The 14,829-nt window shown below is 38.1% G+C and overlaps 1 protein-coding gene across 1 annotated transcript; it reads right to left on the reverse strand.

The window, feature by feature from the left end:
* Positions 1–873: 873 nt before the first annotated feature.
* Positions 874–12,330, reverse strand: MMP27 (matrix metallopeptidase 27). Its single transcript, XM_060157918.1, has 10 exons — positions 12,232–12,330; positions 11,172–11,410; positions 9,927–10,075; positions 9,705–9,833; positions 5,402–5,563; positions 5,105–5,225; positions 3,716–3,846; positions 2,730–2,889; positions 2,066–2,169; positions 874–1,115 (listed from the first exon to the last, which is right to left on the reverse strand). Exons 1-10 carry the CDS (start codon positions 12,328–12,330, stop codon positions 874–876), a joined length of 1,536 nt encoding a protein of 511 aa, XP_060013901.1.
* Positions 12,331–14,829: the final 2,499 nt, after the last annotated feature.

Raw genomic sequence — 14,829 nt, forward strand, 5'->3', positions numbered from 1 at the left:
CCCATATACACAGGAAACACAAGAAATCTCTACATTTCTTTTATATGAGATCAGTGTGCACACAACTTGCTTTTAAACTTTCTAAGGAATGGTTCATTGTATTGGTCTATGCTTGGGGTGGGATTGGGAGGGTTGGAAGGAACACTACTTTCCTACTCCTGCTAGTTTCTTAATTCTTGGGGGATCATCTTTAGTGTAACACTTCCTTCATCTCTCTAGGCTCTCACTCCTCTCTTTGGTAGGTGGAATAACTTATTTGAATGGTGAATTTGGGAGCAGAAACTAGGCACATATAGCTCCATCCTTGTTTCTTTCTCTTTGGGCTCCATGTAGTCCGTAGGCAGCTCACTTTTTCTTGGGGAGGCATGGTGCTTCCCATGACTTGTAAGTATAGCTCACTCTAGAATTTGATATTAGGAAGCTTTCTTGTCCACAGATATATTCTCCAATATAAGCCTTTCATTAATAAAGGTGGTATTTTACTCTCCCAACTGTATGTTATTTCTCAGTGGGTTCAGAACATGGGTAGGGATGAGGGATGCAGTTTATCAAGCTTCTCCAACTCCAAAGGTCCAGACAAAATAGAATGCTAAAGATTGGTTTAATAAATGTCTTCAGTATTTTGTTATTATAACAAAAGTCTTACTTCTTCAAGTCTACAAAGCACAAAATATGTTTAAAGTCCAGTGAGAGTTGTGTTTACACATAACTTCCTGTAAAAAGAATCAGGAAGCTCAAAAAGCTGTTTGACTCTTAACTAGATAGATATTTAGAACTAGGACTGGCAACTTGATGTTAAAGAATAGTTCTATTCTCCTTTGAAGCAGAGTTCAGATTAAAAGACCCCTTGAGGTTTATTTTAGGTCTATGAATTTATTGATAACTGTAGTTTTTCAGCACATGAACAATACTGAAAATAAGCAAGTTTAAATTCTTATGATAAAACATCTCCACTCCCCCTGAATGTACATTTTCCTCACTGATAGTAAAATCAGATGATGAATTTAATGGTTCTCTGCATTGAAACCAAGTATTGGTTTTCATTATTCGGGTAACGTTCTTTGCCTTAGGGTCATATTCAAATTGCTTTGATCTACGGAAGAAATAGAAGAATCCTAGAGAGAGAGAATCATGATTAGTTACTTTGCACCACTATACAATGATTCCATACTTTAAAATTTTATGAATATAGAATAAAATAACTGAACATTATATGGAGAGAAAAGAAATGTGTAACTATATAGATACATATATAGATACATTTTACTCTGCTCAGTCACATGAGAAATATTATTTTTATTTCCCTGAAAAAAAAGCCAAGGTATGAAACATGAGTTTCAAGGGCTTACTACCTTTCTAGTCAGACTGTGGTTTATGCCAGAGGTTCTCAAATTAGGTTTCAAAAATGTGTCTCAGAGAGGGGGAGAAATGTGAGTATGGCCTTGGTCCCTACATCCTCATTTTCCTAGTGTTGCTCTGGTTAATCTGTTTTAGTTTTTGAGGTTCCATGTTAGATTTCACAAGAATAACAGATGGTGTTACTCAAAAACATGTTTAGACTCCTGCTTACTGCATGGTCTGGTTTGTTGTCTCTGAAGATATAGTAGCTGAACTGATGCATTAAATTGTTTGAGGTTCTTTTAAGACTATAGATTCCTGGATCTTACCCACAATCCTGCTGCCTCAGAAACTCTAAGGGACTTGTAGTTTCATAACCCCAAGCTGTGTATATTAAACTATGTACATTAAGATTGAGAATCACTGTTCACTTCACGTGCTTAGTCATTTTTCACACTTAAACCTCTTCGGGGGTATCTTTATAAGGTATCTTGGATCAGTGATAGTTAATTTTGGTACTTTTTGCAGTTTTGAAATAGTATGACAGAGAATATAATTCAGAACTTACTATTCAGTTTTTGATAAGGCCCTCAGATTAAAGTTTATTATTATTTACATGTACTCTAGAGTAATAAAATGACATTAAAATTGAAACATTTACGATTTCATGCTGTCTTATTTCACAGTCAGCAAAGTCTTCCAAGTATCCTTATAGTCAGGCACTTACCTTTATGTTGGAAAGCAGCATCCACTTGGAGACCAATTCCTGGAAAGTATTTTACCACCCTGTGTGGATACCCTTTGTCCATGGTTTGGGTAACTTCATCATACCTGGAGACATGGATTTGAAAGGTTTTCAGGGGATCTTAGTTTTGGAGGGGGAGGGCTTAATTTTTTACTGCCTCCTTGGAGTCAAGCAAAGATGTAGAAAAAAAAGTAGTCCTACTGGAAGAAAACGAGTTGGATGAATAATAAAATAAAAATGGCAAAGATTATGTTTGGTTAAATCACTTATAATGTCTTGAAAGCAAGGAATTATGAGGGGGAAAAGCTACATAATTTGCCGGATTGATGCTATTCTGTGGAACTGTTAAATCAAAATAAGAGCTCATCCTGGAGTTTCAAAGATTTTGACTAGATATGTTTGTCATTGGTGGTTTGGTTGGCATCACCAGCTTTATGATTTTATCTTTATTTTTTTAACTTGGAGAAAGATCTTTGAACTGATTGAAACATTCTTTTGTTTGGCGAATGCCATCCACCTGAGATTGCCTTCAAGATAACACTTTAGGAACACTGTAGGTTAATTTTATTTTTGCCCATGTTAAAGTGAAGTTATCTGGATATTTTTTTCCAGAGTAAAACAAAGGGTCAATTGTCTGTAGACTTGCCTCCAGCACCAAATGCCCACAAAGAAGTAGGTTTTTCTTGTGTTTCGATCACAGACAGCTGCATCAATTTTCTTCACACGTCTTGGAAAGCCAAGTATATGGATGGATTTGGGATAATCTGGCAAGACCGCATATCCTCTGATCATCCAAAAGTTTTCATCTAGGAAGAGAGAAAGTGATTATCTTCTGATTTATTTCCTAAAGGGAGAAATAGCTGTCTTAAGAAGTTTGAAAATAATTAGATGCTTAGTTCCTTTCAGGTTCAATGCTTAGAGATTTAGTAATCTTATGTCTCCATTTATTCTTACTGCTTTCTTTAGCTACTTATGTCATTAACATCACACAAGTAATATATACCTATAGTTAGTAGTGTGCATACCCATGTCAATTGAATTCATTGTATTAATTCTTTCCAACTCTGACAAAACAGTCAAGTATATTTGGACATGTTCTCCTAAATTTCAGCACCCAAGTGTTCTCAAAGGCAAGTAATCTGGTGAAACCCATGTAAAAAGTAGGGTTGCTAATTTGAATATTAGATACCAATTGAATCTGAATTTCAAATAAACAATGACTAATTTTTGGTATAAGTGTATCCAAAATATTGCAAAGGACATACTTATACTAAAAAATTATTTTGTTGTTTGTCCAAAATTCAAAGCATCTTTTATTTTTATTTGCCACATCTAACAACCCTAGTAAAAAGGGAGCACAGAAGAGAAATGGGTTACCTTTATTTTTCAGAAAAAAACACTTTTTAGTTTTTGTTATACAGTTTTCTTTTCTCCTGTGCTGTTGGGATGGTGTTTATCTTCACAACCACTGAGAATCCTTGGATAGTTATTCTTTACGATAGGAACCTCAGGTCAGGGCAGAAGCCTTGTCTATTTTGCTCATTCATGAAGATTATATTCCTTGCACTAAAATACCCACTGAACAGTTCAGGCATCCAGAGGGAGAAGAGGAATAATGATGGGTAAAATTACCTTTAAAAACCAGAATCTTGTCTTTGGGGTTCTCATATGCAGCTTGAATATCAGCTGGCAGAGATGGCCAGAATGAAGAGATCAATTCAAATTCAACATCAGTGATATCATAGTAGATCCTCCATAGATGCCTGTGTTAGACAGAAAACCATACTTTATACACAGTGTATATATATCTATTTCAATGAAAATGCTGCAAACTGACACTTGTCCCTTATCTAATTAGTTGATATTTTCCTCAAACAATTTATGGCATTAATACAAATTTCCACAGCAAATTTAGATGGTTATGAGTTCAATTCTACCCTTTGGACTACCAAGGTCAGGACATGACTTTGTGCCCACTCTTTTGGGAACTTAGGGTAGCAAAATACCCATGGAAATCTCATAAATAGTTCTCAGTGTGCTCAATCACCTCATTTTTGCCAAAGCAGCAATTCCCAACATTCTAAACCAATACCAAGCCATCTAAGAAGAATTTTTTGGTGCTGATGTTTGCTAGAATAAAGAAATGTTATTATTTTTGCATAGCTAAATATTTCCTCAGATTTCCCTTCTGGCTGTAAAGTTCTGAGCCTATGAGGAGGACTTGAAAAGTCCATATAGTCCATTTTCCTTCCCATGCTGTCTACCCATCCCTGACAAGTGGTCTCTCAGCCTCGACTATTAAGAGCATGGTAGTGACAGCATGTAATTACAGTGCTACATAGTTGTGGGTGGCAGGAGTCTGATTTCAGATATTCTTTTCTTTTGCCCCTATATCCTTGTCAGTTGGTGTATGTCTTGATACTCTGTTCTGAAAATATGGTCATGGTATACATAATTGACACACCATGTTGCAAGTTAAGTGCAGTAAATTATACATAGTGAGAGAAGAGATTTCCTACCACAGCTAACACTGTTGATTCAGCTTCAGGGAAAGGTCTGTCGATGCGTATTTAACAATTGGCTCTCCAGGTAGGAAAAAAACCTAATTTTTATCATTTGATGATTTCCAGGGTGTAAATACTCCAACCATGGCCAGTTTCAAGCTACCAAAGTGATGTGAACCAGTTTACAAAATTCTTGAAAATTTCACAATTGGATCCTGAAATGGTATAAGCCACCTCCAACACACCACCAGGAGTGGTGTGTTATTTTAGCTAAGAAGTCACTGAAAGTAGACTGTTTCAATGGCAATTTAAAAATTTGCTTAAAAACATTTAAAAATTAATTTATCAAACAAGTAAGAGATATGTGCACAGAATAAAACATTTAAACAATATGGGCAGTTATAAAACGAAAAGTAAAGGCACATATTCTCACTACCCCCACAGCTCTCTTATCCCCAAATCTCTTGAAAAGAAAAATCTTCATAGGAAGTTGAGGTGTTTAAGGGAATGGGTTTACCTGCCTTTAAAGAACATTACTTCTCTGCGGAAAGTGGTGATAGCATCAAAAGTCAAATCGGGGTCACAGGCATGGGGTACAGTGGGTCCCTTTGGCTTAGCAGGTGTCTTAGGTGGACTTCCTTTGATGAGAAAAGAAATACCTTAGTGAATTAAGAAGGCATGTAGAAATACCTACAGAAGGATCTTACCCAAGAGAATATTTTCTTCATGATAATATTTCAAGAAGTGATTTTTCTCAACTTCCTTCCTGTAAGGCTGTCAATTCAGTTCACATATATTCAGATTCGTTGCTCACCATAGATGGATTGTATTCCATTGATATCATCCTGAGAAAGTGGGTATTTGCTAGGATCCAGGGAGACATAATTTGGGAACATCAAAGCTGTTTGATCATTGGTGTGAGAGAGCCCCAGTGAATGACCAAATTCATGAGCAGCCACAAGAAACAAGCTGAATCCTTAACAAAAACAGGGAAAACATGAGTACATTAGTCATTCAGAAGGAGAATGATTGCATCTGAGATTAGGAAGTAACTGAGGGGAATGAAGAAAAGGCTTGCCAAACAGCAGATAATTCTTATAACATATTCACCATCATTTATCTGGGAAATATTTCAAGACTGATAATTGGTATTAGTCACATCATGGAGAAATATAACCCAGAGTTAACAGATGGCAGGAAACAGGTGTCTCAGAAATGGATAGTAGTAAAAAGAGAGAGAGAGAGAGAGAGAGAGAGAGAGAGAGAGAGAGAGAGAGAGAGAAGCCGCCAGTCTGGTTGTTTTTAGGCTGCTGAATGTGATCATATTTCTCCTACCTATATTATTCAGAGGTTCTCCATTGGCTGTAGGATCAAGTCCAAATACCTAAACATGGCCTTCCATGAACAAGTCCCTGCTTTTTTTCCCAGCCTCATATTTTATTTTCACATTCCATGAGCTAGCCATATTGAATCATTTGCATTTCTCGTCTATGCCATGTTCTTTCTAATCTCTGTGTCTCCATATCTCCATCCCTTCTGCCCAGCGTATTACTTTCTCACCCCCCTTTCTCCCCGCTATCCTATGTATTCCTCAGGAATCCCCCTAGAGCCATCTCCCTCATGAGGCTTCTCTTATTCCCCAGCTCCTATCCAGGTTGACTTAATTGCACCTCTCTCGGCTTCTGTAGACTCAGTGCTTAATTCTGTCTTTGCAGATAAGTACTGCATTGTCTATTTCTTTCACCAAGCTGTGTACCCTTTCGGTACAGGGACCATGTCTTAATTATCTTTTATTCCTGGTGACTGAGAAACTGCTTAGTGATGGTTGCTGGATATCCAGGTTTTTATGTGGATGATCGAATGGTTAGCTGTGCCTCCTATACAAGACCATAGTACTCTGTACTTTACCACACCAGAAGTTGTACCATGCATGGTTGGACTTGCCTTTTTATTTCTCTGTCTCTCCCACAGTCTGTAAGTTTCTAAGTATATAAAAGACTGTCCTTGGAGTTGCAACTAAGCCTATGGACATGAAGGAAAAGGCTGAGCCTTTTGTTATGGCGCTTTGTCCAGCGATGTTTGCACAAATCGAACATGGAATGGCAAAAAATTATTTCATGGACGTTCATGCTTTTCTGCTCTGGCTTTTGCTGCTGGCAATATCACTGCATGTGCTTTTGGACGGGGATGGGACAAGTGACTCTTTAAAAAAGTAATTCAAACTCAGATCATCTGAATGAAGTCCAAACATTTATCGTGGCTTTCAAGACCTTCTATAAAGGATTCTAATCTGAATCCTATTCACCATTTTAGCCTTCTGTTCCACCACAATTCTAATACTTGGGTTGGTTGGGTTATTCTGTCTAGAACTGTTTACTCCACTTTGTCTTCAGAGTTCCTGCAGAGCCTTCAGGTCTCAGGTTTGGCATCACTTCCTCCCTGACCTCTGTAAATGGATTGGAGTTTACTTTATGTGCTCCTATTACATTGCCATAGTTCCCTTTATCCCACGGTTGATCATACTAATTTTAATTGCCATTTGGTAGAGTGTGTCCTCTAGACTGTAAACCCCTGGAGGGCAGGGTCTATGTCTTGTACACTATTGTATATTCCATTTCTATTGCAGAGCGTGAGTCAGAGTAGATGTTGAGTAAAGATTTGTCGCGTGACTTCATTTATCAAATATTTGTAGAGTGTCTCTCACGTGCTGACAATATTATAGGCTGTATGATACTGTAGAAAAAAAGACAACATTGCTGCCTTCTTGGAGATGTGACTAAATGGATACATTGATACATAATACATGAGTACCTTTGTGAATAGTTTTTCCTTCTCCTAGAAATCACTCTATCTAATCATCATCATTATCATTAATACTAATAATCACCAACATAATCATCAGTGTCAAACACTTTCTGAATGTTTGCTAAAGGCAAGTGCTTTGCAAGGTGTTTTCACCTTTATTACAGATAACATGTGTCATCTTCCTGCAGGTAAGGTCTGCCAAGCCACAGACCACTGCTCTTCTCCATCCCAACACTGCATCTGTAGCGGTCTCTGAGGTCTGTTTCAGTTGTTTAGTACATATGTGTGTGTAGAACATTTACATTCATACAGGCTTGACACTGACCTCACTTTGGGAGATTCTCAGGAAAGCCTCTCTATGTGCACAAATTCCTCTGACATCACCACGCAGTGACTGTCCTTCCCTTAGGAAACAGTGGGATTAGCAGATGACGGTTGTCTATTGCTTTTAAGGAAGTTACGCTAAGACTTTTGTGCCCTTTCCATAGAGAGAGCTTACATATACGTAAAGAAGGTAATCATATATTATACATTATTGCCAAATTTTCTATTTAAAAAATCTGATTGGAGGTCACATATGCTTGAGATTTTATGTTCTTATTAGAGAACAGGAAGGCATTTTCCCTTCTACGTCAGTGAGGTAAGAGTTATATGATTGGGCATCCCCCAGGGCCAAAAATTTCAAAGCTGAGGGAATGTAGCAAAGTAGTTAGAAGATAACCCATTTTAGTATTGTTGCCTGGCTATCCACCCATAACTTGGTGGAGGGCTATATTTATCCTCTGCTTTGCTCAAGCAAGTTTTGCCAACTTGAGGCCCAGATCAAATTGGACTTTTTTGTAATCGACCCCACACATCCCCTTTGGCTAGGGGCCTGTTGCAGTATGCGTAATAGTAATTTCACTACTAAGTATTGGAATTAATAGGGATAAAATGACAGTGAAACTTTCATATCTACCTCTAGATATGAAAGTAAATCCTGGCTGACAAAGTGGAGTTATTCTGACTTTGGTGAGCACTAAGATATTTCCTATAACTGCCTGATTGGACATATCCACACTGCCTTTAGGCCAAATCCAGAGAAATATTGGGACATGTTTCAGCAGGAGATACAGACATGGTCCATTCAACTATTCTGTTGTTTGGGTCATGGTGTCACCCCACCCCTTTCATTTTCTTGTCTTTGATGTAACTCACGTGGCAGTGGCAGCAACCAGTCTCAGACTTCCCCGGTACCTGAAGTTCAGCCAGCACTGAGTTCTTTACCCTCTTTGTTTCCTAGCTCTTGGAAAAACAATTACATCACATGATCAGACTTAGCAAGGAGTGGCCACGCATCATTCTGAGTCACTGGCTTTCAGTTTTGCAGAAACTGTAAAACTGACCCACAGACTGTCTGGAGTTACTTGGTCAGGACTGAATTGTGGCCTTGCGTACCATCCACCAGAGAGACACAGCCTCCACTTTCCTGGGACCTGGGAAACCAGATGCCAGACCCAAGATGACTGTAGTCAATGATAGAAAAAAAGAGTGGGAGAACCCGAGAGTCTACTCAACCTGCTCCTTCATTTGAGGCACATATTTTTACTATTGTAAAGTTTTGTTTTTTGTTTGAAAAGTAATAAAATATCTCTTATTTTAGTGCCAGGGAGGCCCATGAAAAGAAATAAAATCAACCCACTTAGTCTGAAGAAGTAAGTCAAATATAAAGACCAGGGTCTAATACCTTGGCAGACAGGCAAGAGCTAGAAGAGGTTCATGCATATAAACAGACTTCCTATGGGCCATGAACCCACACAGCATCCTTCAATCACTAACTTAGAATCACCACCTCCCCAGAGTCTTCTTTCAGTCCTCAAGCCAGAGATGACTTCTGCCATGGGTATAACAGACAGCACAGTCTGCCTTGTATGGTGGTGAGTGGGTCTAGGCTTTATACATCACACAAGATCATGAACCTCTGAAGAGCTGGAACTTTTCGAGTACAACTTTGTGGTCTGTACAACACCTTGCACAGTTCCAGGCACATAGTGGCCCTTCAGGCATTGTGGGTATATGAATGAACATCTGAGTAAAGGAAGAATGTTCTGATCATAACAGGATTAGCAACTTTATGAAGATGTTGTGTGGATAAGGCTCTGAACTGGACAAGCACAATGGTTTGAACAGACATTGGACACTTTCATCAATGTCATCTGGAATATGAAAAATCGTAGGGAAATTAGGAAGTAAAAAGCAACTAGTTGCAAAACTATTCCTTTAGGAATTTGTATGAATAACAAAATTTTGTTCATAAAGAAAATTGGGCTCACCTGCTCCATCCTTGGTCCAGTTTTCATCCTCATCAAAGTGAGTGTCTCCACCCAGACCCAGACCAGGAGGAAAGGCATGGCCAAGGACTCCCAAGGGGCCATCAAAATAACGAGGACACCAACCATGGACTGAGATACAATTCATGGGGGGAAAAAGGATCAGCATCTTCAAAGCTCCTGGGATGAAAATAGCCATATAGCTTTCTCTGCTGAAAACCTTACCTCGGGTCCTAAAGGCAATCATGATGTCTGCAATCCCTTTGGAAATCTTGGTGAATATTAGTGGAGTAACTTTGCTCCACACTTCTAAACCTTTTTGGATAGCCTCATCCACATCAGCTCGTGCCATATCTGGAGTGTAGTTTATGATTCTTAGAAATTAACAAAAATATATCAATTCGTGGTTATACATGCATGTAAACACATACTATGGAAAGAAAATAATTTCTATGTCATCAATTATATGCGGCAGTAACTTTTGGTACGGTGCTATTGCTACATTTGTACACTACTTTACTATTTAAGTAAGGTACTTTTACGTATGCTATATAATTCAATCTTTCATTTGCCCTATTCATCAGGTCGTATTATCACACTTTAACAAATGAGGCTCAAAGAGGTTAAATGATTTCCCTAAGATCACATCTTAAGTGGGAGATCATTAATCTCATGTATGGGTTTGCTGTGTATATGACTGTATTATAAATATCTTCTAAAAAGAATTGAGATTTATTTTCTCAAACGGCTTGTAGAAATCAGTCTTATGCATGTGTCATATATTAAGAGTCTCACTTGAAAGCCACAAAGAGTTTGTTACTCAAGAAAATATCTCCCTTAATTTATATTCCCTATCTTGATAAACGTATTTTTATCTCAATCCCTAAGGCTCAGTAAGATGAAGGAAGAACTATCAGAAAGACTCTTTAGGGCCAGCCAGGAAGGCTCTAGAGCAGTGGTCAAAGTCACTGACTCTATCTCAGGTCACAGGTGCACTTCATCTTCTTTCTGCCAATAAGCCAGCTCCCTGTCCTTGAGATGTCTGGGGTCCACCTTAGATTTGACAATCTGACTCACACACCTTTGACATGAACTGGTTGTGCTCCAGGGTCTTCCCATTTTCCCTTGAGCATACTTCATTTGTACCTTTAAGCATCTGCAATCAGAAGGCAGATCCTGGTCCTGAGCTTTTATAGAGGTGGCAGAGGCTAGAGATTAGAGCATATCTGCCAGAGCCAGTCTGATGAGAAGAGCTGTGTAAAATGGCCTATGGTAAATAAGCTTTTGTTTCTCTGTGTTTAAGGTGGTAATAGCAGTGATGCCTATGTCACAAATTTCTTAGGAGGATGGAATAAATAAAATCTATCAAGTGCTGTGCACACAGGAAGTGCTCGGTAAAATAAACTATTATTATTTTTGTTCCTTGGAGATTATTTTCATGTTCCTTTAGATTAGGGGCAGTAGCATTACCTGTATGTGAGATTGTATTTCTTCCACCCAGGGAGAGTGTAGCCATACTGACCCACATCAGGCACCCCACACCTGGGTGTCTTCATGATCTCAAGAGTATTTGAGTCCAGTTTTCCAGTCACTGTCAATCCGAAAAATGCTTGCATTTCACGAATTTTGCTGTCTATGACACTTCTGTTCTTGCTTTGAACAAGATGACTCCCTTCTATTTCAAGAGAGTAGAACTGGTTGAGATATGCCTGACCAAAAAGACAAAAAAAGGCACAGACTACAGAAGAGCAGATCTCCATCTCAGGAGAAAACAAAATTTTCTGCAATCCTTTTTGGCAGTAGGAGGGAAAAAGGAAATAAGTAACAAGGGAAAGGAAGGAGTGAGAGAAGAAAGAAGAGAGGAAGAAAACAAAGAAGAAAGCAAAGAGTCACCCTGTGTTTTCAGTTTTCAAGAACTCATTGAGCTATGTGTGACCAGAACTGGCTAAACCCATACAGCCCACGAGACTCCAAACTTCCACAGAAGAGAAGCAAGCTTCTTCTGTGTGTTAAATTATCTTGCGTCTTACATATTGTTGCTGTTACTTTCATTTTGGTGTTTCCTTGAATCAAATTCTAGAGGAGATGTGATTATCCATTTTTCAAATGTAAATAATTTCACCAAATATGGCAAATTGGACTGATTTTTACAGGGAATCTCCAAAACAATGTGTTTTTCATACATACAGGGATAAGTGGCTCCAAAATATAGTTGGGTTCTCCTGGTTGGTCTTCAAATGCTTTTATGGAGACCTCCATTCTTTCAGGGCTGACCCTTTCTACTCTTACTGTCTCTTCACTTGTAACTATTGCTTAAAGTTGTAGCAAATCCTTCCTGTCCTCCACCCCACCCCTACTCTCCACCCCTCAAATTTCCTTGATGTCCTTAGAGCCAAGGAAAGGAAAAGCAGCTCCTCACAAGAAAGTTCAGGACTCTTTGGTAGGAACTAGCTGTCTTTTTAAGTCCCAATACAATCAATAAAGTAAAAGTTTTATTGATAGTCATTAATAACATTTATTGAGACAGTACCTGAGCCAGTTGCATATTTTCTTCATATTCCATCTTTCGGTCTGTGGGAAATGCAGAATAAAATGTTACAAGGACCAAAAATAAAAGAAACCTCTTCATTCTTGTCTCTCTTCAGTTGAAGCCTTGTCCTGTTTGCATAGAATTTAGAAAATAATAGTGAGACGTGGCGTGAGTTGACTTGTATCATCCTTTGATTAAAAACAGAAAAGGACATTTGCCATGGGGTGTGTCATGATATGCTTTTTTTTCCTTAGGGTAACTTGATTTTGCAATCATGATCTACAATTGTTTGGTAAACACAGTCATTGTTCATTATTGAATTCAAAATAATATAAAGTCAGCCTCCAAGTTACTTTTGTCCTTGCAAAGTTGAAGGTTTTCTTATCCATAAATTCTTGAGAGTTTATGAAATAATCTTCCTTTGAATGAAAGCCCAAAATATTTGTATAAAAAGATAATTTTCTTTGTAAAAAAATTTTATCTTTTTTGAAATCACCTGTTATGTTTGCAAAATTGTAATTTGTTGCTTTTTCTGAGAAATACAATTTCATCTGTTGTCTTGCTCTTGATACAGATACTTTCTGCATTCTAATAAACAAGCCATGTCTGTTTCTCAAAAAAAAAAAAAGTATGGTGTCATGAAAAGACAATTGATTCAGGAATCAGAGTATCCTAATTAACTGGGTAAACATCAGATGTTTACCAAGCACTTTCTATTTTCCTGTCACACTAAGATACTGTTCCAATCTTGTTGGAGAATTCAGACATATACAGAGACTAATGCCGGATAAAATGACAAAAGTAGCAAAATGCATGTGAAGATTCTAGAGACTGAGAAGGGTCAAAAGGTAAAGAGATCACTGCAGATGTGTGTGGCCTAAAGGCTTCAAGCAAGTGGAGCTTGCACTGGCTCTTGAAGAATGTGTAGGAGATTTGGTTTTCACAGCCGAAAGGAGAAGGCATATGAGTGGAGGGAGGCCACAGGAAACAGGTACCATGGCGGAAATGAGCTGTAGGAAATCTGTCCTGACTGGAGCAAATATATGTGTAGATAGCCATGGGAAATAGGGATGGAAGGTCTAAGAAAGTGTGCAAGGAAAATGCATGTTTCTAATCTTTTCGTATCTAGAATGCCATTCATTCCATCCTCACACTTGACTGAGAGTGTTTCTGGTTATGGAATATCAGGCTGAAATAAATCTCCCTTAGAATTTTGAAGTTACTGTTCCATTGTTTTCTAGAATCTAGTATTGTTGTTGAAAAGACTTTGATTCTTGATATTTTTCTTTTTTCTTCTGAAAACTTTTGAAAGTCTCTTTAACCAGATATTCTGAAGTTTTATAATGATGTCTCTTAATGTGAGTCTTTTTGCATTAACATTGTTTGTCAGTAAGAGAGCTCTTTCATTATGAAAATTTTAATTCAAGGAAGCTTTCCTCTATTATTTCTTTGATAATTTCTTTCCACCCAGTTTCCTCTTTCTCTTTCTGGAATACATATCTACTGGAACTCTTGGATTAAATCTCTGTGTTTTCAATATATCCTTTACTATTTTCCATCAACTTTATTTCCAGCTCACCTACTGAGTTTCTTATTTCAGTTATATTTTTAATTTCCAAGAGCTCTTTCTAGTTCTCTGAGTATACTTTTTTGTATTTTGTTAATGTTTTTTGGATGTAAAATATGTCTTATTTTTAAAGAATGTTAAGGTTTTTTTTTGTTGTTTATTTTGACATTCTCTTTTGCTCCCAGGACTGTCTCTATTTCTTCAAAGTTTCTTTTTTGGCGTCTGTTTTTGACATTAGAAGCTTTTAAAAAAATGTTTGGATATGTTGTACTCTGCAATCTGTTTAAGATTGAGAGACAGGAAAGCTGACTGGAAACTATGTGTGCACTGACAGGGCTTGCCAGTTAATGGCCTTTACTGCAGGGAGGTGGGGCGGGTTCCAGACACTTCATGTGATGTATTAGCTGGAATGAGATTTGGTCAAAATGTAAGAGAAAAAACCCAAATAATAGATGATTAATAAACATTGATTTCTTCCTCACGTAAGAGAAGGCCAGATGTGGCAGTCCATGGCTTGTATGACAACACCACATCATCAGGGATGTAGGCAACAGACACCTAGCTACACCACTCTCTCAGTGCCAGTGCCTTATGGTCCAGGTGGCTTCTGCAATTGTATCTGCATTACAGGCAGCAGGAAGGAGGAACGTAGAGAAAGTAAGTACCCAGTCTCTTTCCAGAAGCCCACAGAGTATTCTGCTTACACTTTTTGGCAAGAAATTAAACACATGGCCACATCTAGCTGTAAGCAAGGCTACAAAATGTAGTCTCTTAGCTGGATGCATTGCTACCTCAAATGAAATTGGGTTCTTACTGCAGCAAAGGAAGGGGGGAATCATGTTAACATAGGTAACTAGCAGTCTCTGTCCCATTGAGATTTCTATAGTGTTGGTATCTGTAAGTCTTTTTTCTTGGGTGAGTAAGTTTCTCCAAAGATGTCACCTCCAATTTCCCATAATTTTAATATCCCAACAACAAAGTTATAGGAGGTGCCTCTGGTGCCCCGTGTCAGAATCCCCTCAGTGTACCTC

Source organism: Lagenorhynchus albirostris, chromosome 9, assembly GCF_949774975.1.
Source record: "Lagenorhynchus albirostris chromosome 9, mLagAlb1.1, whole genome shotgun sequence".
NCBI classification, from domain to species: domain Eukaryota; kingdom Metazoa; phylum Chordata; class Mammalia; order Artiodactyla; family Delphinidae; genus Lagenorhynchus; species Lagenorhynchus albirostris.

What these genes read in the sequence shown, in the direction of transcription:
- MMP27 (XM_060157918.1), bottom strand. Translation starts at nt 12,330, where the DNA reads ATGAAGAGGTTTCTTTTATTTTTGGTCCTTGTAACATTTTATTCTGCA. An exon ending in GTAATGTTCTTTAAAGGCAG is followed by an intron (nt 3,847 to 5,104) that starts GTAAACCCATTC and finishes TGTCTAACACAG; the next exon opens with GCATCTATGGAGGATCTACT. An exon ending in TGCTGCTTTCCAACATAAAG is followed by an intron (nt 1,116 to 2,065) that starts GTAAGTGCCTGA and finishes CTCTCTCTCTAG; the next exon opens with GATTCTTCTATTTCTTCCGT.